The 23,082-nt window shown below is 39.4% G+C and overlaps 1 protein-coding gene across 4 annotated transcripts in view; it reads left to right on the forward strand.

Annotated features, from left to right (window-relative positions):
- The window catches only part of CDC14A (cell division cycle 14A), a 184,512-nt gene that overhangs the window by 25,991 nt on the left and 135,439 nt on the right, over positions 1 to 23,082 (forward strand). For all 4 annotated transcript variants that reach the window (XM_036830948.1, XM_036830932.1, XM_036830927.1 and 1 more), the window contains one exon: positions 5,084 to 5,176. In XM_036830948.1, the coding sequence (XP_036686843.1) occupies positions 5,084 to 5,176 (93 nt within the window). The remainder of the gene's footprint in view (positions 1 to 5,083; positions 5,177 to 23,082) is intronic.

The raw sequence follows: 23,082 nt of genomic DNA on the forward strand, positions 1-23,082 counted from the left end.
GTGACTCTGAATCAGTCTGTTAAGAGGATGAAATACAATATAGTAATATAATAAAATATAATTTAGATTGAAATTTAGTTTGTTTTTTATTTCTGAAAAGTTTTAAAATTATTGACCAATTCAACCTGAGAATTATTTAAATTTTGAACCGTGAAACTTGTTATGGCCTTGTAATTGAGAATTAAGGTTTACACAAGTTATCAAGCTCAGTGAGAGAGTTCTGGATTCCTTCCGTCTACCACACTTGTGGAGAGCACTAAACTCTCTGATCTGACCTGGGAGCTATTGGCCAAGTGTGGTAAGCCAGGCCCTCCATGGCTCCAGGCTTATGTTCTCCTGGTAAAAGAGAGGCACAGCATGCTCATTATACTTCAGCCTTGCCCGGGACCTCTGGTTTGGGAGTCACTCTGTGTCTGGTCAAACTGGACCCCTCTGGCACTGTCCTACTGCTCTGAGAAATAATGGCATGTAGCAAGTGACCAATAAATATTACTGTTGTTGTTGTTATTATAGAGGGCTGGCTGTGTCCACTTCGGTTAAGAAGATTCAGAAGGTTATATACTCCAGTTTCCAGATAGAAGTCTACAATATAGTGTGGATAGTGGCTGCATGTTATAATTTGCAATGGGTCATGTGCAGCCTCGCTGCAGAGCAGACAACTAGTCCAGAGGTCTTAGTATTCCTTCTGTGACATCCTCCTCTTTATATTTAAGACTATATTCATTTGTTTTACCGATTTCTAACTTTACTTTGCTATTGTACACAGTGCTTTTGTAATCTCTAAGCTTTTCATGTAAAGCAGAAAGAATCTGTATTAGAGCAAGGAGCTCACTGAGAGCCAGAGGTGATGGTATGATTTAGCAAGTAATCTCCATGAAGGGCGTGGCCGGTACACCGGACTGTAGAGGTGACAGCCAGGTAAGGAAGAGGCAACTGTCCAGTTTGGAGGCATGAAATTCTCCTGATAATAGAGCAGAACTTGAAAAAATATCTACGGGGCTCATTTATAAAATAGAGTCCTATTGTCTGCAGGACTTTCTTTTCTTACATGGTAAAGTTCTTCCATATGAAAGATCTCAAAGAATGAGCCAAATGTTCCTCTAAAGGCTCTTTAGTCATCAGTGTGCTTTGATATGTAATAGGTAGTTTTTGTTTTTGTTTTTAAGATAAGGACATGTTTAATATTTGGAAGGAGAAAACGTTAAAGAGGTTGTGTAGATCAACTCAGTCATATAAAGCAAGAGCTAAACAATTGGCAAGATGTTTTGTTATCCCTGAAATTTTTCATCCTAGTGCCAGAATAGCTCCTCTGTTGAACAGCGTTACTGCTGCAAGACTGGGGAATGCTGACCCGTAAGAGGAAGCGAAGGCCTGGCTGTGACAGGGAGGGACATTAGGACAAGGCTTGTAATATGTAAGATTTTTCTCTGTTGTCCTTCACTTTGAATTAGTTTTGATTCCTTGAGTGAGAACTCACCTCTCTGTGATCTGACCTAGGAGATATTGGCCAAGCTTCACTAAACAGAAGATCATTTCTTGACTTGCAGTGCTGAGAAAAACACTTGAATTCCAAAATAGCTAACCCTAAGCAAGGTAAATGCTAGGAGTTTTAAAAGCTTTCCTAAAAGTCAGATAGAGAACTCTCATTTTAAAAAGTCAGTTATTGTAGCGTACAGCATGGTGACTACAGTTAATAACACTGTATTGCATGTGTGAAAGCTGCTGAGAGAGTAAGTCCTGAAAGTTCTCATCACAAGAAAAAAAATTTTGTGAGTAGGTAGGGTGACAGATGTTTTAAAAAATGTCAATTATGTTTGCATCCTGTAGGCAGCTTCCAACAGGAGGTATTTCGTTTTATTTTATTTTATTTTTTAATTTATTTAATTAATTTATTTTATTTTTGGCTGTGTTGGCTCTTTGTTGCTGCACGCGGGCTTTCTCTAGTTTTGGCGAGCTGGGGCTGCTCTTGGTTGCGGTGCGCGGGCTTCTCATTGTGGTGGCTTCTCTTGTTGTGGAGCACGGGCTCTAGGTGCACGGGCTTCAGTAGCTGTGGCACACGGGCTCAGTAGTTGTGACGCACAGGCTTAGTTGCCCCGCGGCATGTGGATCTTCCTGGACCAGGGCTCGAACCTGTGTCCCCTGCATTGGCAGGCGGATTCTTAACCACTACGCCACCAGGGAAATCCAGGTATTTTAAAATAGTTAAAATTTCTAGGTAGATTTTGTGAAGAATATTCTTTATCTGATATAATTTCTGAAAGCTTGTAAAGGTAAAAAAAATTTTTCCCTTAAAATTTTAATTTGTATTATATTTACTTTAAAAAATGTATAAGTATACAGTGAAAAGAAAGTTTCCTTCAGAATTCTGTCCTCATGGTTCCCATTGTAGGATGGTTCTCTGCATTCCATATACTTTAGAATTAGAGAGAAAAACAAAAAAGAAGCAAACATAAAAAGTTCAAAAACAATCCAACAGTAAAGACCATTGGCGTTGAAAGAACAGCAATAGGAGTTTGTCACTGTTGGCGAGTAAATTTGTAAAATAAATTTAATTCCACTATTTAATGATAAGAGTAGCTTGTTATGAAACCTAAACTCTTAGTAGAAAAGGGCATCGAAACAGATAGTTTAAACTTCCTCAGAGGTGTGTTAGGGATCCAGGAAATGAAAATAGTGAGAGGCTGAGAGCCAGAAGAGCTGAGTCCTTGTGTTCCATCTGACTCATGTTAACGGGGTCCTGGCCTCTGTAAGGCAGTCTTTAGGTAGTGTAGGATTTAGAGACCGTAGAAGCAGCTTAGGTCTTAAGAGCCTTGATTCTTCTTTCAATAAATCAAACATAACTTATTGATGGAGATAAATCACTGGCAAAAACAAGCAAATGAGAAATGTCCAGCAGGTAACAATTCCAAATTGAGAAAGCAAGTAGACAAGTGTCAACACCACTGATGGTGACCTTGAAGTCTTTAGATAACTTGTGTGCTTTAACTCCACTACCTGAATTGAATAAAATGTACTCTTTTTAAAAATTTTATTATTATCGTTTTTAAATGTACTCTTTTAAACTTTATATCATAGAGGTATTTTAGTAAGCTTGTCTGGAAATAAGGACTTTGGTAATAAGAGACCAAACCTCAAAGTGTTTTGAGGCAAACACTTATTTTTCAAAGTTCAATTTAAAAGAGCAGTGCTGGACTTCCCTGGTGGCGCAGTGGTTAAGAATCCACCTGCCAATGCAGGGGACACAGGTTTGAGCCCAGGTCTGGGAAGATCTCACATGCTGCAGAGCACCTAAGTCCGTGTGCCGCAACTACTGAGCCTGTGCCTTAGAGCCCGCGAGCCACAACTACTGAAGCCTGCGCGCCTGGAGCCCGTGCTCCGCAACAAGAGAAGCCACCACAGTGAGAAGCCCGTGCACCTCAACTAGAGAAAGCCCGCATGCAGCAACGAAGACCCAATACAGCCAAAGATAAATAAATAAATTAAAAAAATAAAATAAAAGAGCAATGCCATTTTCAGAACGTGATTCTTGGTTATCAAAGAAATGCCTGACTTGGGGCGGTGAGGGTTTCTAGGCTTACAGCCATGATGCATAGAACTACGTTTTCTGTGGTTACACATTAAAGCCAGAATGTTGCTGTTTCATCTTAGAATAAACTTCAGAGTTGTGGAAGAGTTTCTTTTCCTTGTAGAAAATAGCAGGGTAAAGAAAGGTATGTAGTTGAGTTCTTATATTTTTAAGGGGCCTCTAAAAGCAAATATTCTGCGGGTTGTGGTTAGTGTGTAGAGTATAAAAAGCTGCCTTTCTAGTCGGTATGAATTTATAGATAAATATTAAAATGTACTTATGTGTCTGTATTTTGAAAACCATTTGTCTGTTTTGAAATATGAGGAAAACCATATAACTGTTTTGAAATATGAGGAAATGGAGTGGATTTCATTGAGTTGTATCATGTTCTCATTGTTTTATGTTTGAATTTTTACTAATAATTTGATTTCATTTTAACAGATCATTTTATTTTTACCTTCTTTTCATGTTTAGCATGTATACAACATACTATGTTGCTTATTTTGGATTTAGTTGAGCATGCAGCATATTGCCTGGCATATAGCAGCTGGTGCTTAATAACTGTTCGTTTGAGTCCATGAATTTAATATATGGCTATTGTATTAAGATGTTTGCTGACATAATCCTTTTGATGGTTCATTTTTTCCCGTTAACCATTTATTTTCAGGTAATTAAAAGGGGATTTTTTTTTTTTTAAATTTTATTTATTTATTTATTTATGGCTGTGTTGGGTCTTCGTTTCTGTGCGAGGGCTTTTCTCTCTAGTTGCGGCAAGTGGGGGCCACTCTTCATCGCGGTGCGCGGGCCTCTCACTGTCGCGGCCTCTCTTGTTGCAGAGCACAGGCTCCAGACGCGCAGGCTCAGCAGGTGTGGCTCACGGGCCCAGCCGCTCCGCGGCATGTGGGATCCTCCCAGACCAGGGCTCGAACCCGTGTCCCCTGCATTGGCAGGCAGACTCTCAACCACTGCGCCACCAGGGAAGCCCAAAAGGGGATTTTTTAATAGAACATTATAAAAAGAAAATATTAATATTGGTGCTCTGGTTAATATAGACATCTAAAAATGTTCAGAGAGGAAAATAGATTGGTTGACACATTTAAAAACAAATGGCATAATATGAAAAGCATAGATAAATTTTCTGGGAGTGGGTGTGGTGTGTTAGGGAATGAAAAAGGATGAATAGACTTTACATATAAGATCAAGAGTAAATCTTCAAAAATGATTCCTGCTATAATAAAGATGCCAATAATTTATCTCCCATTGTATCGGTCTCCTTTCTTGGAGAGAAATATATTTGGTATAGTGCTAATTCTTACGTTTTGATTGAGCTGTAAAATGTATGAGCTAGTAACCCTCCATCCCGTACTACTTATGTATGAATGCCATAGAAATTGAAGTTGAAAGTTGTTAAATTTCACTGATTGTGACATGTCTTTGAAAGTTAAGAGATGATGTTTTTCTGTACATTTCAACATTGTCTCTATGGTTACACTAACTCTTTTTATTCCCTCTTTCTAGTCATACAGTTTATCACGAAAGAAAATTGTGCACTACACCTGTTTTGACCAACGGAAAAGAGCAAATGCAGCATTTTTGATCGGTGCTTATGCCGTAAGTACTTTTTTCATGATTATTTTCTATAATCAGGCCAATGGAATGCTAACACTGTCAAACAAAATCCAGGCCACTTTTTCAGTGGAATTGGGAGATGGTGAAGATTATTAGCAGCTTGGGAGTTGATCTGGAATGGAAAGTGTGGACCAGTATTGATCGTCTGTTTACTCTTGGATCTTATTTTCCATTAGCTAATGAGAGAATCTTGGGACTGCAATGTGTAGCTTGTATTCCACAGTTGTATAGGTGTTTTTAATAAAAAGAATACCCGGAAAGGATATTTACAGAAAAACAATATATAGTGGAAGATTATTAAAGACTTAATGGTTTCCTTTTTTTGGGGATAAGAGGAAATCCTTGGTTGCATGGGGGAGGATTATTATTATTATTATTATTATCAGTCCATTTATTTATCTATACAAGTGTTTGCAGTAAGCAAACTGAATATAAATCCTGCTTATATTACAACTTCCCTAATGACTAGACATGACTTTTCAAAAATAATTTTGATTAGAAATTTTGTTCTCTGTAAGCACTAAAATGTAAGTGTGAGTTCCACATGAATGTGCTACACAATTTTGTTGTGAATACTTCTAGAATTTTCTATATATACTGGGATTGGGCAGGCAGGGGAGAGAGGTGTCCTTTTCCCTCTCATCCTTCAGGAAGGTCGGTGTTTCTCTAAAGCCTGGAAGCTCACTGCTGCATGACCTTTCAACGGCCTCCTTCTGAAGACCTTGATGGAAGGAGGCACCAGCTACTAGACATCAAACTCTGCCACATCAACCCAAAAGCTTTGGGGGAAAAAGCCCAGCTGTGCTGTTGAAAAGACTGTCAGCTGTTGCAGGGTGTAGGCTTAGGATAGCGGCAGGCTGACAGCCAGACTGCAGCCCGGGGCCTTTTTTCCAGAACTGAGATGCCCAGCTCTGTCCACCTTTTCTCATCAGGATGTGGCTACAGTAAAGCCTTGGGCCATCCCCTGTGGTACTTTTCTTTCCTGCTCCATAGACAGCATGCTATAGTATTTGGAATCATGACTAAGAATCAGAAACACAGTTTTTCATCCTGAAGTGGCTCTGGGATGAGGGGTAAGCCACTTTATCTTTCTTAGCTTTACTTAGTTTCCTTATCTGTAAAATGAGAGGGTTGGACATAATGACCTCTAAGTTTCCTTCCAATTCTGAGGATACTAGGGTTATTTGTAGCGCCAGCCAGGCTCTTGCTTTTATTTTAAGAGCATGCATGAAAAGCTGGCTGTTGGCATGAAGGTTCAGTGAAGTGCTGGTAAGCTGAATTAAGCAGGCATGCTTATTTTTCACTTTGATAATTACTGTTTATTTGAAACTGATAATTGACACCGTGTTTAAAATATGGAGAGTCTGTAATAACCTCTGGATTCAAGCCACGTAAACAAGCGTGTCTTCCTGAGGGGTTTTGTGATGTTTCTGAGCGTGTTATTCGTGAGTCCTTTGTCACAGGGATTGCCGTCAGGAAGAGGTCATTTGCTACTCGCTGCTTCCCCCTCTTCCCCTCCTTCACCCGTTCTTTCTCTTTTTTTCTTTCTTAATGCCCGTCCTTCCTGTTTTTAGTGTCTTCCTTAATTTCAGCATGGCATCTTTGGAATTTTGAATGGAAGTTTAGTGCTAATAGATGTGTTGAGCTTGGGGATAAAATATATCTTCTAATGCAGAAGTTTCCACCACTTTAAAGTAACCAAATGAAAGAAAAGCAGCCTGAGGGAGTGCTGAGGGCAGCATGAGCTTGTCTTACATGCTGGTTACCGTCCTGAGAAGCGGTGTAATTATTATTTTACTAGTCATTTCCCAGTTGATTTTCTTTTCGAATTTTAGAAATGTGTTCCCCAGAAAGCTTTTTTGACACAACCCTTAATAAAAATGAGAACCAGCAATTGTAAACTTTCCTTAAAGAGAATTTTGAGCCTTACTTTGTATTATATGTATGCATTTAATTGTTGACTCAAGTATTTTAAGAAGACAGTAATGGCATTATACATACATCTCAGCTAAGATTCATATGTATTACATATTGCTATTTGGATAAATCATAATCTCCTGGGGGAATCTTCTTGGACATAAAAGACTTTTACTTTTGGAGTAGCTGTGTAGCCAAATGGAGTGAACTATGTACATGTGTATTTTTCAGAATCCCCAGCAGTGAAAGTGTTCCTCTTTTTAATATGTGATATCAGCCCTCTATCAAGGGGCACTGACGACTAATTTGTACTAAGACAAGCCTTTTTCCCTGAGCCTTATTTTTCTCATTTGTAAAATTTGGTTAATACCAGGGTTTTCTGTTCTACTTCACAGGATTATTATCAAGGTCAAATATCTAACTGCCTGTTTGATAGCTCAATATATCTAAATGATATGTCACATTTACTGTGGCAGAATTTTTTATTCCTTCTCTCCACAAACCTATTTATTCCCCTACTCATTGCCTTTTTAGTAAATGAGCTACCATCAGCAACTTACTGAATCAAAGGATAGTAGTCATTTTGATTCCTGTTGTTTCCTCTTCCCACATTATACTCATCAGTAATTTCTAACTCTAAAACACATACTGAGTCAGAATACTTCTTTCCCTCTCTGTTGCTATCACCTCGTCCAAGCCACTGTCACCGTTCACCTGGGTGCCCACCACAGCTTCATACATTGTCTCCTTTTCACACCCTTGCTTCCCTTTAACCCAGTTGCTACACAGTTGTCAGAGTAATGTTTTAAAACTATAAATTAGATCATTGCCCTCTTTCAAATCTGTCTAATGATCGCTCACTCTTCTTGGCATGAAATTCAGCCTCCTTACCAATGCCATTGAGGTCCTCCCTGATCTGGCCCTTTCTCCCTCTGTGATCTCCTTACTCAAGATGGTCCCATCACACTGGCCTTCTAGCCATGGAATCTCAAGTGTGCTCCTGCCAGAAGGCCTTGATATTTCTGTTCTCTCTCTCTTACCTCAGGTTTTTACCTCAGACTCTTGCATTGCTTCTTCCTTCTGATCTGATGTCACCTCCTCAGAGAGACTTTCTCTTGAGTTTTACCTTGCTTTCTCCACCTCCAGTCACCCTCTAGCCCTTTTCTGTTTAGTAGGTCATTTTTTTTGTAGCACTCTACTACTTGAAGTTATCTGGTTCATTTGTGTATTTACTTGTTTATTATTTCTCTCCTAGACTAGAGGGTAGGGACCTTGTCAGTTTTTGTTCATGGCTGTGTCTAGAGGTGATAAACTATTTAATCAGGGGTTAGGCCCAGGCATTCACCAGTTGAACTGGAAGCTGGCCACAGTGGGGCCTTCCTGCTGTGCTGAATCATGGGGAAGTCCAGGTCAGGGGCGGGGGTCCCAGGGAAGAGACGAGCTGGCCAGCCTGGAGGGGGCTGGAGGATTTACCAACTGGAATGGAACTATTTCAGTACTGAACACTGAGCATCAGTTCAGAACTGTGCTCGGCCTATGGTAGATGCTCCATAAATATCTACTGAATGAATGAATAATGGAACGATAAAATATGAAGAAAGAAGGAAGGTAACTTTCTTTGGGTAACTTCAGAGAGAAACTGAAAATGATCAATTGGATCAAATTGGACATAAAGTTTAAAGTCATGTCTTCCTCATTACTGGAAATATTTGCAATAATGATTGAGCCAACCATGTTTTTTGTTTTTTTAAATTTATTTATTTTTAAAAAATTTTTGGTCGCATTGGGTCTCCGTTGCTGCACGTGGGCTTTCTCTAGCTGTGGCGAGCGGGGGCTACTCTTCGTTGCGGTGCGTGGGCTTCTCATTGCGGTGGCTTCTCTTTGTTGTGGAGCATGGGCTCTAGGCGTGAGGGCTTCAGTAGTTGTGGCACTCGGGCTCCGTAGTTATGGCTTGCGGGCTGTAGAGCGCCGGCTCAGTAGTTGTGGCGCAGGGGCTTAGTTGCTCCGTGGCATGTGGGATCTTCCCGGACCAGGGCTCGAACCAGTGTCCCCTGCACTGGCAGGCGGATTCTTAACCACTGCACCACCAGGGAAGTCCCTCAACCATGGTCTTTAAAGATGCAGAATCAAAGCAAAGGTTATAGACCAAGGGCAGTACCTGTATACAAAGGCACATCACTACCTTGCTTCTCTTTTGATAAACTTTTTTTCAATTATTTTTATTATGGTAAAATACTATGTGTAAAATTTACTATCTTCATCATTTTTTCTTTGTTTTTTATTATTTTTTATTGAGGTATAACTGATATAACATTATATTAGTTTCAGAGGTACAACAAAATGATTCAGTATCTGTAAATAATTGCAAAATGACCACTACAACAAATCCAGTTAGCATCTGTCACCATACATAGTTGCCAAAAATCTTTTTTTCTTTGATGAGTCTTAAGCATTTTTAAGTGTATAGTTCAGTAGTATTAGGTACATTCATATTGTTGTGCAACTATCATACCTCGCTTTTGAGTGTGACATCTTGTGCAGACATTATGTACCTACAGAGTCAGGGCTTTGCCTGTGGTTTCTCTGTTAGATCATGACTTTAAGTATGTCACAGAAGCTTTTGTGTTTCTATTTCCTTATCTGTAAGTGAGGGAGAGCCTTTTTATGTTTTATCTCCTAGAGGTGTCATGAGTATCAAAAAGGAGATAAAATACAGAACATCATGTTCAGTAGGAAATCCACAAACCCTTCTCTGTGGGTGATCTGAAAGCCAGAGTTGCTGGAATGATGTGGCCACTGGAGATCACAGTGGCGCTCAGCAGATGACAGGCACCCATCTCGGGGCAGTCCCCACTCATGAAGCATCTCTTTATCCCTAAGCTGTGACGTTGTGCTCCTTGAGATGGAGGGCTCAGATTTTAAGAACAGATCAACTTTGTTGGAGAGATGTTTCCCTTCCAGGACAATACTCAGTACAGTTTCTGTTTTAGAGTTAGGATGCTTAGATTATCATAGCATCCAAAATACTCTCATATGAATTTGAAGAAGATGGCTTTTAAAAAATTAAAAGCATGAATTAATTAGGATCTTGCCACATGCTTAGAGACCAAATCCTCACTTGTTTCTGTACTGCTTTCGGTTCACAGAACTATGGTAAAGAGATCAAGGAGAATTTGGAGCAGGCCATGATGATTGAAGGATTGGAAAATAATTCAGAGTTAAAGAATTAAGAATTTTTTCAGCTATGTGGAGGATTCTGGTTACCACATTGTATGTTCCTTAACGCACTTGTTAAGGCCTCATATTGCTAAATAAGGGGTCTAATTATGGATTAACTGGGACTGGCCTGAACCAGATGTCATGTCTGAATCAGGGATGACAAGTCTAAGGTTTGTAGACTTTCTAACCATATCTATGTCTGCTATTTGTTTTGTAGACTGTACTTAAGGCCTTAGCAGTTATATTATACCTCTAAGTCTACTACTAATTGGAAAGAAGCCATTCTCCATCTGGTGTAGTGGTTGAGAGCAAAGACTTCAGCAGAGCCACAGGCTTGGCCTTGAATTCACTTGTTTTTTTGTGTGTCTTGACCAAGTTATTTAACTCATCCAAACTCCTTTTTTTTCCATCTTTAAAACAGAGATAATAACACCCCGCCTAACATAGTTGCGGTGAGGACTGAAGGAGGTCATGCTCATGAAGGTGTCAGGGCAGTGCCTGGCATTTTAGGCACTTAGGAATGGCTGGTGTTCTAGGCAGGAAAGTTGTGTGGCCTTCCAAATCATTTTCTGAGCCATTGTCTTACTTCCCCTGAAGAGCCAAAGGCTGCTCGCCTCTTTTTCTCTGCTTGTCTTCCCTCCTTTCCATCCCATTTCACACTTAGATCCTTCCTTGACTCAGTAATACTCAGATGGTTGTTAACGTGATGATTGCTTAGGATAATTCACTGGAAGGTGTGAAGGTGTGCGTATGAGTTTTTTTCCCCTTCCTAGGATGTTATCTGCATTCTAAAGGAAGAACCTGTCTAAAGCAAATGAATTTCTCATTTTTGAGATGTGTATTCAGGTATTTGTTAGTTCAGTGAGCATTTATTTAGCTCACATGAGCTCGACTCAGCATTGTGGTGGGCTCTGGGAAATAAATAAAATAAAAAAAAAAGAAATAAATAAAAAAGAAGAAAGAATGAATGCCTAGCTTAAAATAGGGGAACAGATGAGCAACAAGTAATTGGGAAAAGTGTGTAGTAATAAGTGCCAAATTTGGATAAAATTCATTCAGCAAGTGTTTTTCCAGGCCTTGTCATACATGAGGTCTTGTTCTAGGAGTTGAGGATACTAAGGTGAATAGCTCCCTGCCTTCTGGTGTCGGTGTTGGGGGACTAGGGTCAAACCTGGAGAGATTTGAGAGGGATCAAGGATGACCAACCCCAGCAGGCCAAGTTGGGAAGGGAATATCAGATGGGGGGCATGGCATGGAGGGGAGGATGCTTTTCGGGGAGGATAGGAGGGGTTGGGAAATGATTAAATTATTTTAAACATCTAGTTTGAAAAAAGGATAATTTCATGAATTTAATCTAACAAATTGGCATAACCACATTATAGAAGAAAAGTAGGAAGTTTCTCTTGTAATTATATCTCTCTAAGTTTGAACTATTTACTTAGGTATAATTGCAGTGTAGTTTTGTGAACCTTTTTTCACTTGGCCTACATATGTTTTGCCTTTTTGCTACCTACGTGACCAAATAATATTCCCTTTAGAGTACATACCATTGTTTAACATTTTAGATTCTTTCCAAAATTTTTTATAATGTGACAAACAACTTTCTGCATGGTAAACGCTTCTTTTTGTGGATTTTTGTCTTTAGATTGCCAGAAGTGTGATTAATAGATTTAAAAAAAAAAAATCAGCATAACTTCAGGCTCTTGGAGTATATTACCATATTTAAGCCAATTTCCACTAAATCTGGTATCATGTGGACTCTTCAGTGTTATATACCTTTGCATAATGGGGATAAACACTAAAGACTTAAAAATTTACTTGGTGGGGCTGGGGGAGGGAAGGATTGGGAGTTTGGGAATTGCAGATGCAAACTAGTATATATAGGATGGATAAACAACAAGGTCCTACTGTATAGCACAGGGAAATATATTCAATATCCTGTGATAAACCATAATGGAAAAGAATATGAAAAAGAATATATATGTATAACTGAATCACTTTGCTGTACAGCAGAAATTAACACGTTGTAAATCAACTATACTTCAGTAAAATAAAAAAACATAAAAATTTAATTGGTGAAAATATTTCATTGTTTCACTAATCATTTTTTAATGATTAGTACCTAGGTTGATTATTCCTGTAGTTTTATTTGTAGGTTTATTAACATTCTGAATGGCTTGTGTTTTTTAAATTTGTTTACTGTATTTGGACCATCAAAAGTTGAAAAGTGACTATCAGTCTCTTTCCTTTAAAAAAAAGAAGTCATTTCCCTGTGTTAATTTGTATCAATAGATGTAGACCCGTAGAAATCACACCCACCAGTCCAAGTTTCTGTAAGAAATTAGGAAGTCCGTATACCTTAAGTTCTGTTACTTATCAAAATGCTGTATTAATAAGTACTTCTGTGTGGTTGAATACAAAGATGGTTAATTGGAACTGCTGATAATGGACTTATTGATTATTTAACACTGAGTGGTTTACTGAAATTTACAAAAAATGATATTTGGGACAGTATTATTTAAAAGTGGTTAACGTGTGTGTGTGTGTTTAAATCATTGGAAAATGGTAAACTAGGCCAACTGACTCTGAATTTGTTTCTGTCTTATTTCTGACTCACAGTTCATCCATAAATTGCAATTTCAGAACTACTTTAAATTATCATTAAAAAACTATAGGTTAAACAAATGTTATTTAAAATGTAGGTAAAATTATCAAGAAAATAGTTGGTTCAAAATAATAAAGGTGTTTACCTTAAATATTTATTAAAATAGTAATAAAGTGGATGTCAGCTACCAGTGTTCTGTCAACCTCTGTGGCTTCTTGGTAAACCTACCAGGTAGCGTTTGCTTCTGCTTATAGAAATTGTGGAGAGGAAGGGAGGAGTGGCTTATGGCTGGGGCAGGGCAATTTCCTGTTTGCAGTTCCTTCCTTTTATAGCTTGATAGGCAAGAATGCTAGTGCCTGTAAGTGGGCCAGAGAGGCTTTTATCCTCGCAGGCTTGCATTTTTGGTGTCTTTAAGCAGGTCAGTCTCCCTAAAATCATAAAGCATTTTCAATTTCAAACTCTTTGAATTTGGAAATTCTGTTAATCTTCTGCATATGGATAGAGCGATATTATCTTTTTCAACTCTCCTTGCATGTTTCATTTAACTGTGGGCTAGAGAAATCAGCTGTTTGCTTTTCACTTGTGGAAGGTTTGTTTCTCAAGTTTAACTAAGTCTTTTCAGTCTTTTTTTTTTCCCCTTCTCCTGCTAACAAGTTTCCTCTGTGCTGTAAACACGCACACACAGAGACACACACACACACAGACACACACACACTGTATTTAGGACAGTATATTTCAAGGGTGATACTGTGTCTGCTCACACAGTTTTGAATCTCATTAGTAGCCTTGAAAAGGCATATACTTTCTATGTGAAAAGCTTATGTCCGTTTGTTTCATTTCCATACTGAATTAAGGGGATGTACTTTTTTTTAAAAATTTATTTATTTTATTTTTGGCTGCGTTGGGTCTTCCTTGCTGCGCGCGGGCTTTCTCCAGTTGCGGCGAGCGGGGGCTACTCCTTGTTGCAGCGCGCAGGCTTCTCACTGCGGTGGCCTCTCCCGTTGTGGAGCTCGGGGCTCCAGAGCGCAGGCTCAGTAGTTGTTGGCAGCATGGGCTTAGTTGCTCCGCGGCAATGTGGGATCTTCCCGACCAGGGCTCGAACCTGTGTCCCCCGCATGGCAGGCGGACTCCCAACCACTGCGCCACCAGGGAAGCCCGGGATGTACTTTCTTAATGCTCGGAATGGGAAATTTCGTCTGTTCCCACAGCAGCCCAGCATCTAGAACAGTGTCTGATGCATCCTAAGTGCTCAATGACTACTTGCATGAATGACCGAATGTTTAATTGATAAATAACATAGTAAACATGATAACAAGTTATCTTCCACGATTCTTGAAAGTTTGATATGGGGTTAATTAAAAGCTGGAGTGCTTAGAAATAAATTAGGAAGTCAGTACTAATTATAGAAAATAACAGGAATCACAGTGTTTGAGGCATTACTTTTTTAAATTTACGGAGTAAAAGAGGTGTTTTAAATAGCTCTCTAAAATTGAGAACTGAAATGGACTTTGTTAATATATATAAACGTTTGAAATCAGTGTTCTGGATGATAGTCATTCATTTTAGCACCCAGCATTATTTCTGTTTTTCTCAGTAGGGGAAAATCCTTATTTATGCATATGAAGTAGTTGTTTTAAAAATGTCAATTCACAGTTTTTTAACAGTTGTCCCTGTACTACTCCATCTACCTTTTCAATAGAACTATTCAAATGCTCAAAAAAAAAAAAAAAGAATACTGGAAAAATTTTCAATCAGTTGCATTAAAAAAAATTTAACTGTATTCATTTTTTATGGAAAAAAATTAGAAAGAGACACTGAATGCCCTGAAGACATTATTCATTATCAATCATGTGACTTGGTGCTAAAAAAAAACCCAAAAGACTCACTCTTGCAGAACCACTGAAGTATCTCTGTAAGAAACTGACTAGGAAAAAAAAAATCCTGCTCCAGTCCTGCTTTCTCAGATGGAGAATCTGAGACCAGAGAGGTCAAGTGTCTTGCCCAGGGTCAAATCCAGTTAGTGAAAGAGAGAGACTAGAACCCTCCGCCAAGTTCCCAGTTGGAGGTATATCCACCCACAGCGCATAGCTGAGCAGTGCTAGTCTTGTAATAATACTGTGTCTAAACCACAATATTCTGCAGAAGATCCAAAACAGCATGGTAGTGTGGAAAGGGTTAGGATGTTCCAGTTGGAAGCAATGTTTCAAATACACTGGTCATGCAGTTTCTCTTCCAGGCAGCATCTAAGCGTTAATTCTGGCTGATGGAGCTAACACCCCAATAAGTTTGTGTAGCAACCAGGTGAAATGGCAGTTTTCCTCACATTCGCCTCAGTGATGTCTATGGATGTCCTAAAGTGGTTCTAAGTGTCAGGAGTGATAGAAAAACAGGAGAACCAAGAAGTGACATGAAGCAGTTAGGACTGAGTTTTCCAAGCTTTTTTCACTATAATCCACAGTAAGAAACAAGTTTTACATTGCAGCTTAGTTCACATACTCATACACACACACACACACACACACACACACACACACACAGACATGCACATACCATTCCCATGAATAATTGAAACAAAAGGTTCATGAAACAATTTTTACCTTAACAATGGGTGAGGTATACTGACGTTTTATATTCTGTCCTATTTTATTAAAGAAAAGTCTTTATCCATTAAATTGATTTTGCTGCTCCCAGCCATTGGAGAATCTGCTTGCTGTGCTTAGATCTGAAATGTATTTGCATGTTTTTTAGGGCATCGATTTTGACACTGAACACGCAGGTGATTGTTTGGCACATCTGGGTTAGTCTACAATTAACGCAAACAGCTTAAGTAAATTTTAAAGTGTCCTGAACTCCTCAGAGGTGCCTCTCTCTAAATATCAAGATGTACAGCTGGCTCTCTCATGATTTTCATTCATTTGCTACTTGATTATTAGAAAAAGCTGAGTTTGTTTTAAGCCCTCGAATAATACAATTTATCTTTGCCTATCGCACTTCCATTTAAATCACTATGTTTCCCTCAAACTCCTCTCCTACACATCCCCTTCTTCCTGGCAGCCCAAATGTGCATTTATTCATCTGGGGACAACCTTGAATGAGAAAGGTCTGTGCCTGGGTCAGCACTGGGGGCCCTGAGGAGCCGGTGCTGAGCCTGCCTCTGGGTCTGTTATGTGAGTGCCTGTCCAGTTAAGTTTCTAAATTTGTGCTCGTGATATGTAACGCCCTATTGACCTCACGACATCTAATCTTTTTTTTTTTTTTTAATAAATTTATTTATTTATTTATTTATTTATGGCTGTGTTGGGTCTTCGTCTCTGTGCGAGGGCTTTCTCTAGTTGCGGCGAGCGGGGGCCACTCTTCATCGTGGTGCGCGGGCCTCTCACTATCGCGGCCTCTCTTGTTGGGGAGCACAGGCTCCAGACGCGCAGGCTCAGTAGTTTGTGGCTCACGGGCCCAGTTGCTCCGCGGCATGTGGGATCCTCCCAGACCAGGGCTCGAACCCGTGTCCTCTGTATTGGCAGGCAGATTCTCAACCACTGCGCCACCAGGGAAACCCCACGACATCTAATCTTAAACCTTAGGTTTGTAAGGGTTTTTGAATGCATACTTTTAATCTATGTAAATTTTATTTAAAGTCTTTTTTTTCTTTTTGACATAGTGAATAAAATAGTGGCCTTTTCCCCATTACGGACAGTGAACTAATAACTGAAAAGCCCTCTCCATATGTACTTTCTGAAATTTTACATAAAGCAGGAGCTAACTGCAGCTCCGTTGAGGTTGCTGGGTGTTGAGTTATTCCTAAGACTCTTAGTGCCCCAAATATGGTCACCACGGCAATAAACTGAGACCGTGCCCATGCTGGCTACTAGGTCCCATGTCAGCGCCACTCTGCCCCTGCATCTTTCTTAGTTCTCTCCTTCACTGTGCCTCTGCCTCAGCCTTGCTTCCTGGTGTCCACCCCCTCTCACCTTCCATAATAAATGCTTATAGGGTTTCTGAATTTTCGTTATGGAAAAGCAGGCTCTTATGATGAGAACCTAAAGCGAGGGATGTAGTTAGTCAGCAAATTCACGGTTAAAGTAAATAGTCGGGCTAAGTGTAAGTTCAGCCTGAAAGAGATATTTAGAGTTGCTGTAGTACCTCAGAGAATTATTTAATAGGGGAGTAACATTTGTGGTTCATAGTTTCAAATTAAGGAGCAGACAGACAAGCCTTTCCATGTGAAGGTACATACTGTAGGATGAATCAGACTTTAAAGTTCGTTCGTGAGTGGGTATGTGAGTCAATTAGTGGGGCTTACTTTGGGAAATTTGTAAATTGATTGAAAAAAAAACCCATAATTCCTTTCTCAGAGAAACTTTCTGATGTTTCTTTCCATAATTGGTCCAGTCTCCTCTCCTCTCCTCCCAACTGTTTATTTTGTCATTTCTTATTATCTGACCCAGAACCTGGCTTAATTATAGCTTTTCTCACCTTGTCTTGCAATTAATTACGTGTGATATAATCCACTAGAATGAGCTCTTTGCTATTACTTGCTTTGCCATCTCTCTCCTACTAGAATGAGCTCCTTGAGTAGAGGAATGACTGTTACTCACATTTATATCCTCAGTACCTAACATAGTGCCTGTCTGTGTTTTTTTTTTTTTTTTTTTTAATGCTATTCTTGTCTGCTTACATTCTTTTTTTTTTATTTATTTATGTATGGCTTTGTTGGGTCTTCGTTTCTGTGCGAGGGCTTTCTCTAGTTGCGGCAAGCGGGGGCCACTCTTCATCGCGGTGCGCGGACCTCTCACTATCGCGGCCTCTTGTTGCCGAGCACAGGCTCCAGACGCGCAGGCTCAGTAATTGTGGCTCACGGGCCGAGTTGCTCCGCGGCATGTGGGATCTTCCCAGACCAGGGCTCGAACCCGCGTCCCCTGCATTGGCAGGCAGATTCTCAACCACTGCGCCACCAGGGAAGCCCTGTGTTGTTTTAAGGAATAAGGAATGAACAAGATAGGAGACAGCCGTGGAGGGAATTCAGATTCCCAAGGTGACTGATCTTGTGTTAACAGTGTGTGAGGAATGATGCACACAGACTCCAAGCTCGAGGTCTTCATCACACCACTCCTACCCCCAGGTCCTGCCGTTGACTTCTGTAACCCAGGTCTCAGCTGCAGTGCTTTCAATTTGAAATCCACTGCTTATTAAGACTTATGGGAATGGACCTATCCTGTACAAAGAATTTAGGGTTATGCTGTAACTCTCTTAATAGCGTTGCAGGGTATTGTCTGTCTTGGAGTTGGGAAAGCCTTAAATCCCATTAGTTTGAATGTGGTGTTATGTTCCCTTCAGAAATGTCTGAAATTTGGAGAAAATTCTCAGTGTCTGTAAGGGAGTTGTAGTTTTGGCAGCAAGCTGCATATTTTGCCAGGAGCCAAATTTTAAGTTTTATTGTCTTTCTGGAAACCCATCTGTGAAATAATGGAAATAGTGACAAAATGTGCTTAATATTTTAAAAGTTTCTAAAATCATTTTGTTTACTTGCCTCCAAGTCAGATATTTGAATTAAAAAACAACAACAACTTTTAGAATATCCTGACATCGGCCTATGACATTATTAACACAAAGTTTAAAAAATATATTAGATATTAAATTTTATATATGTGTACTGGCTGATGACAGTATTTTACTTCTGAATTCATGGAAGAGGAAGTTAGATTTTAGTTGTTGATTAAGATCATTCTATTACAGTTAAAAATTTGGGGATTTACCCAGAATGTGGGCAAGTGGATTTTCTTGATAAACTTTATTTGACTTTTTTTTTTTTAAAGGAACAGTAGTCGACCTAGACCTTGAGTTAAATACGAAGACTACAGGGTGAGATGGTGGTGGGAGTGTCTACTCTAGCAATCCAGGGAGTAATTTCTCCTCTGAAGAACTGCTCCAGTGGAGCTGTATACAGCGATTCTCCCCTAAGTTACAAAACTAGACGGACCTTAGATAGGCTCTCCCCTCACCTTGCCTGCCCACCCGTACCCTTCCCTCCTCCTCTGCCTCACTGTACTAGGAGACCTAGAGAAATTAAGTAACTGTCACAAGAGGCAGAACAGGGAGGGACAAGAACCCCCTATATCACTGGCGTTCCATTTCTTCCCCTCTTCGTTAGCAGCACCCCCGTTCAGGTAGACACCCGTAGCCAAGTTAACACCATGTATGAAGTAACCAGTTACCTCTTTCCTCACACTTTGCTCTTGGCTTTCCTTTATGCCTGTTACTCGTTCACATTCCTTGTTATCTCTGTGTAGCTCTCCGTCTTTGTCTTTTTTCCCCCCTACTATTTCCATCTGTTTCTCCTTCCTCTGTTTCTGATCACATCTCTCCTGTTGCTCTGTTCCCTTCCTTTTGCCCTCCTTCTGTCTTAATTGGCTGGTATATAGAATAGCAATGTTGTAATAATTGGAGTTTTTTGGTTACGTGTAACAGAAACTGGCTCTGACTTGCTGAAGCTCAAAACTTTAGAATGAATTTCCTTGTAGTTTAGTCAAAAGAGGGAAGTAGAGGACTCCTGTAGCCTTCACTGTTTAATAAAAACTCTTTATTCATTTTAATGGGAGATAGTCTTTCCCTCTCCCCTTCTATCTGGTTCATTTGTTCATTCTGTCATTGAGCAAATAATTATTGAGCAGCTGTGCCAGATACTCTTCTAGGCTCTAAGGATATAGCAATGAACGAGAGAGATAAAAATCCCTGTCCTCATAGAGCTTATATTCTGCTGGGGGAGACAAACAAAGAAATAAAAGGTCAGTGATAATGGCTTTTTGGTGGTGTGCTAGTGTTTGGGTAGCTCAGATTGGAAGTTCAGAGAAGCTGTCTTTGAGGTGATAACAGTTAAGCTGATAAAGAGGAAGAACGTTCTAGGCAGAGGGAATAGCAAGTACAAAGGCTTTAAGGTGGGCCTGAACTTGTGTATGACTGAGGAGCCAAGAGAAAGCCGATGCGGCTGGAGCACAGCGGGTGAAAAGGCTGATACAGCAACGAGGTGTGAGGTCTCTGCCAGTGCTTGTGTGTGAGGGGAAGAGTTTGGATTTTATTCTCCATGACTTGGGAAGCTGTTAGAGTTGAAACGATCTGATTTGCACTTAAAAGGACTTTTAAAACTCATCTTTTAGAAACCTACTCAAAGGTCTCCATGATACCAGTTATCTCTGGGTTTCAAATTTCTCTTATGCTACTATGCCGCGATGGTCTGAGTATTTACGTGTCTGCCTTCCCTGTCATCTTCATTTTTATATCCCTAAAATATAGCTCAGTGTCTACAAGTAGACAGTGAAAGAAGAGGTGCATTTGTCACATGGTTGTCATGGGCATTGGCAAAGCCTATTGTGCCGTTGGAATTTCATTGAGAATGGAGACCTCCTTTCTTATACTAACTATCACTTAAAGCTAAGGGAATAATATTTGTAGTACTGTGATATAATTCAGGTACTGAGCCTTCTGACTTCTATAAGGATAACATTTTCTAATATTGGTCCTCAACTATAATTATGTACCAGAAATACCTGTGGGCCAGACCTGTCATATCTGGCAAATCAGAATCTCAGGGGGGAGAAGCCAAGATATCTAAATCTTAAACAGCTTTAAAGGTTTTTCTGAGGAATAATTGCAGTTGTGATCCCCTGGCTTGGAAGATCTGAAGTAACATACAAAGGATGCTCCATGAGGTCACGAATATATTTGCCTGTTCTTGCATATTACCCATTGTGCCTGGTACCAGTAACTGCTGTATGAAGAAATTAATTACCTGTGTGTAGAACTTTGGAGAATTCTCTGCTCATCTCCTTCTTTTCCTTTCTTCTCCCTTTTCCTCATTTTCCTTACTATGAGTAAATCTGCAATGTAAGTCTTTTTTTTTTTTTTTTTTTGCAAGGCAAGTCTTGATGCTGATGAAAAGATGGTGGTGAGAAATCACTGGCCAGGGTTCTTGAAGGGGGTGTTTTCTGGAAGTAGTGAGGTCTACCTGCAGTAGTGAGCCGGAATGAGAGGGAAATTTACAGTAGATGCAGGGAAGGTGGAGGGACTTCTATATATTACATATTGGGTATGTATGCAGTAGATCTGTGGGCTGGATTTAAATTATTTTTATTTAAGTTGAAGTTTCCTTCACTTGTTTCAGTTCTGCTGTTTGTGAAATTAGTAAACTAAAGTATTTAGGGAACGTGGTTACTTCTTAAAAAAAGTATATGCATTTAAGAATGATAAAGCATATTATGTTCTTGTAGGATACATCTGTCATGTGGCATCTATTTGAACAGTTTGGGCTAATGCACAGTAAAATTGCCACTGAATCCTTTCTGCAAACACCTGCCTGATGGGCAAAGCTCTTGTTTCTCTGCTTTCTCTAAGCAACAACTCTGTAAATACTGGAAGAGAACAACCAGTTCCCTGTTTGTGTTCATTGTTGGCTTTCTATTCTTGAGTCAATTCAAAGAACAGTAGTTTACAAGTTACTATGAGATTCTAGATCTGAGATTTAGTTCACATGCTGTGTGGCTTCTGTCTTAGAAGTTTTCAAATTGAAAAAGCATAAGGTGACTATACCCAAAAAGGAAAAAGCTTTTTTGTTTTTGGTCCCTCAGGTGCGTGCTCTAGTTACGAACATGAATACAATGGGTTGTCTGGTCTACCTCCTTCCCTCCTAGGAAATCTGAGGCAGCTGTAAGTTGCCTTAAGTCATGGGAAGCGAGCCACACTTTTGCCTTATGGAGCCTGGGTTGGGTTCCATACCTGGCAAGTTTGGCCATATTCCTCTTGTGTGTGTCCAGAAAGTTTTTGACCTCTCTCATTCGTTTTTCTTCCAATTATTTTGCTCTATTTACATTGAGAAAATCTTTTTCCTCTCATATTTGCCCTGCCTCCCATTGCCTCAGATTTGAAATTAGTCCTAATCATAATGCCAAATACTGAGGAAAGCTATGCATTTTGAAGTGGAATTAGATGTAATAAAGTACCAGTCAGACATTTGAAATAATTCAGGGTTCACTTTAGAGTCATTGTAAACGTGTTCATTGATCTCATGTTTTTCTAACCTAGCCTTTCCTTAAGTACTAGCATTGAAAGAAAATAATTTAAAAAGCAAACATACTTATTTAATTATTTTGTTTTAGTTTTTAGTTTTTGAAATAATGTTTTCTACTACATTTTATTTCAGATATCTGATTTCAATGATAATATGGAATATATTATCATTTTTGGACTAGGCTACAAGACTAACAACCATAAGATTTTATCTTTGGGAAACTATTTCCAGAAATCTATATATTAGCTTTTGGAATAGAATTCAAATAAGCTTTTGGAGTAGAATTCGCTTGCAAGTTAAGGGCTTTCTGTAATTGGTCATAGGTGTTAAGAGGATTTAAACACTGATTCTTGGTCTATTACAGTGGATCTATCATCTGCATCTTCATAATAAATGAAGTTATGGTTCTTGCCTTTTAAGCTTGATCGAATTCAGTCCTTGGTTTAAAGAACTACTCTTCTCACTTTTTTTTTTTATACTTTTCTTTCTTAATTTGAAAGGTTTTATGAAATAAAGCTCATATTATACCCAGAATTAAACAGTGAATGTCAGTATGAGGAGTTTTTAATATGAAACCATTTCATTTGAGAGTATGTATTATTCAAGTGGTATTCTGAAGTGGGTCTATTTTTGTGCTTTATGCAGAGACTGCCTTCTGATGATGAATGATAGATGATATACAAGGTTATGTTTATCTGTGTGTTGTAACATAACAGCCCTGTACTCAGCTTATGTGAGACTAGGGACTCAGGTTTTCTTGGGACCAAATATTTTCTCCTTTTCCCCTTTAAAGGTGTCCCTTTTGACTTCTGTGTGCTGAGAATATTGGCTTAGTGTTTCCTTGGTTTGCTTAACAAGGGGCTGGACTAGTTCAATGAGATACAACCAGCTCAGCAATATCTGTTTTGGGACATGAGCTCTCCTCAGGCAGGAGAGGGCTGTGGTACTGAGACACTACTAGCAAGAGATGTATATTTGTCGTGGCTATAGCTGTCAGTTCTGGAAAGACATCTTTTCAGGCTGATTATGAAAGTTCTGTTTCCCGTCAAATTAGATGGAAAGATACACATGGCTGATGTTGTCTGCAATTTT

This window comes from Balaenoptera musculus, chromosome 1, assembly GCF_009873245.2.
Source record: "Balaenoptera musculus isolate JJ_BM4_2016_0621 chromosome 1, mBalMus1.pri.v3, whole genome shotgun sequence".
Taxonomy (NCBI): Eukaryota; Metazoa; Chordata; class Mammalia; order Artiodactyla; family Balaenopteridae; genus Balaenoptera; species Balaenoptera musculus.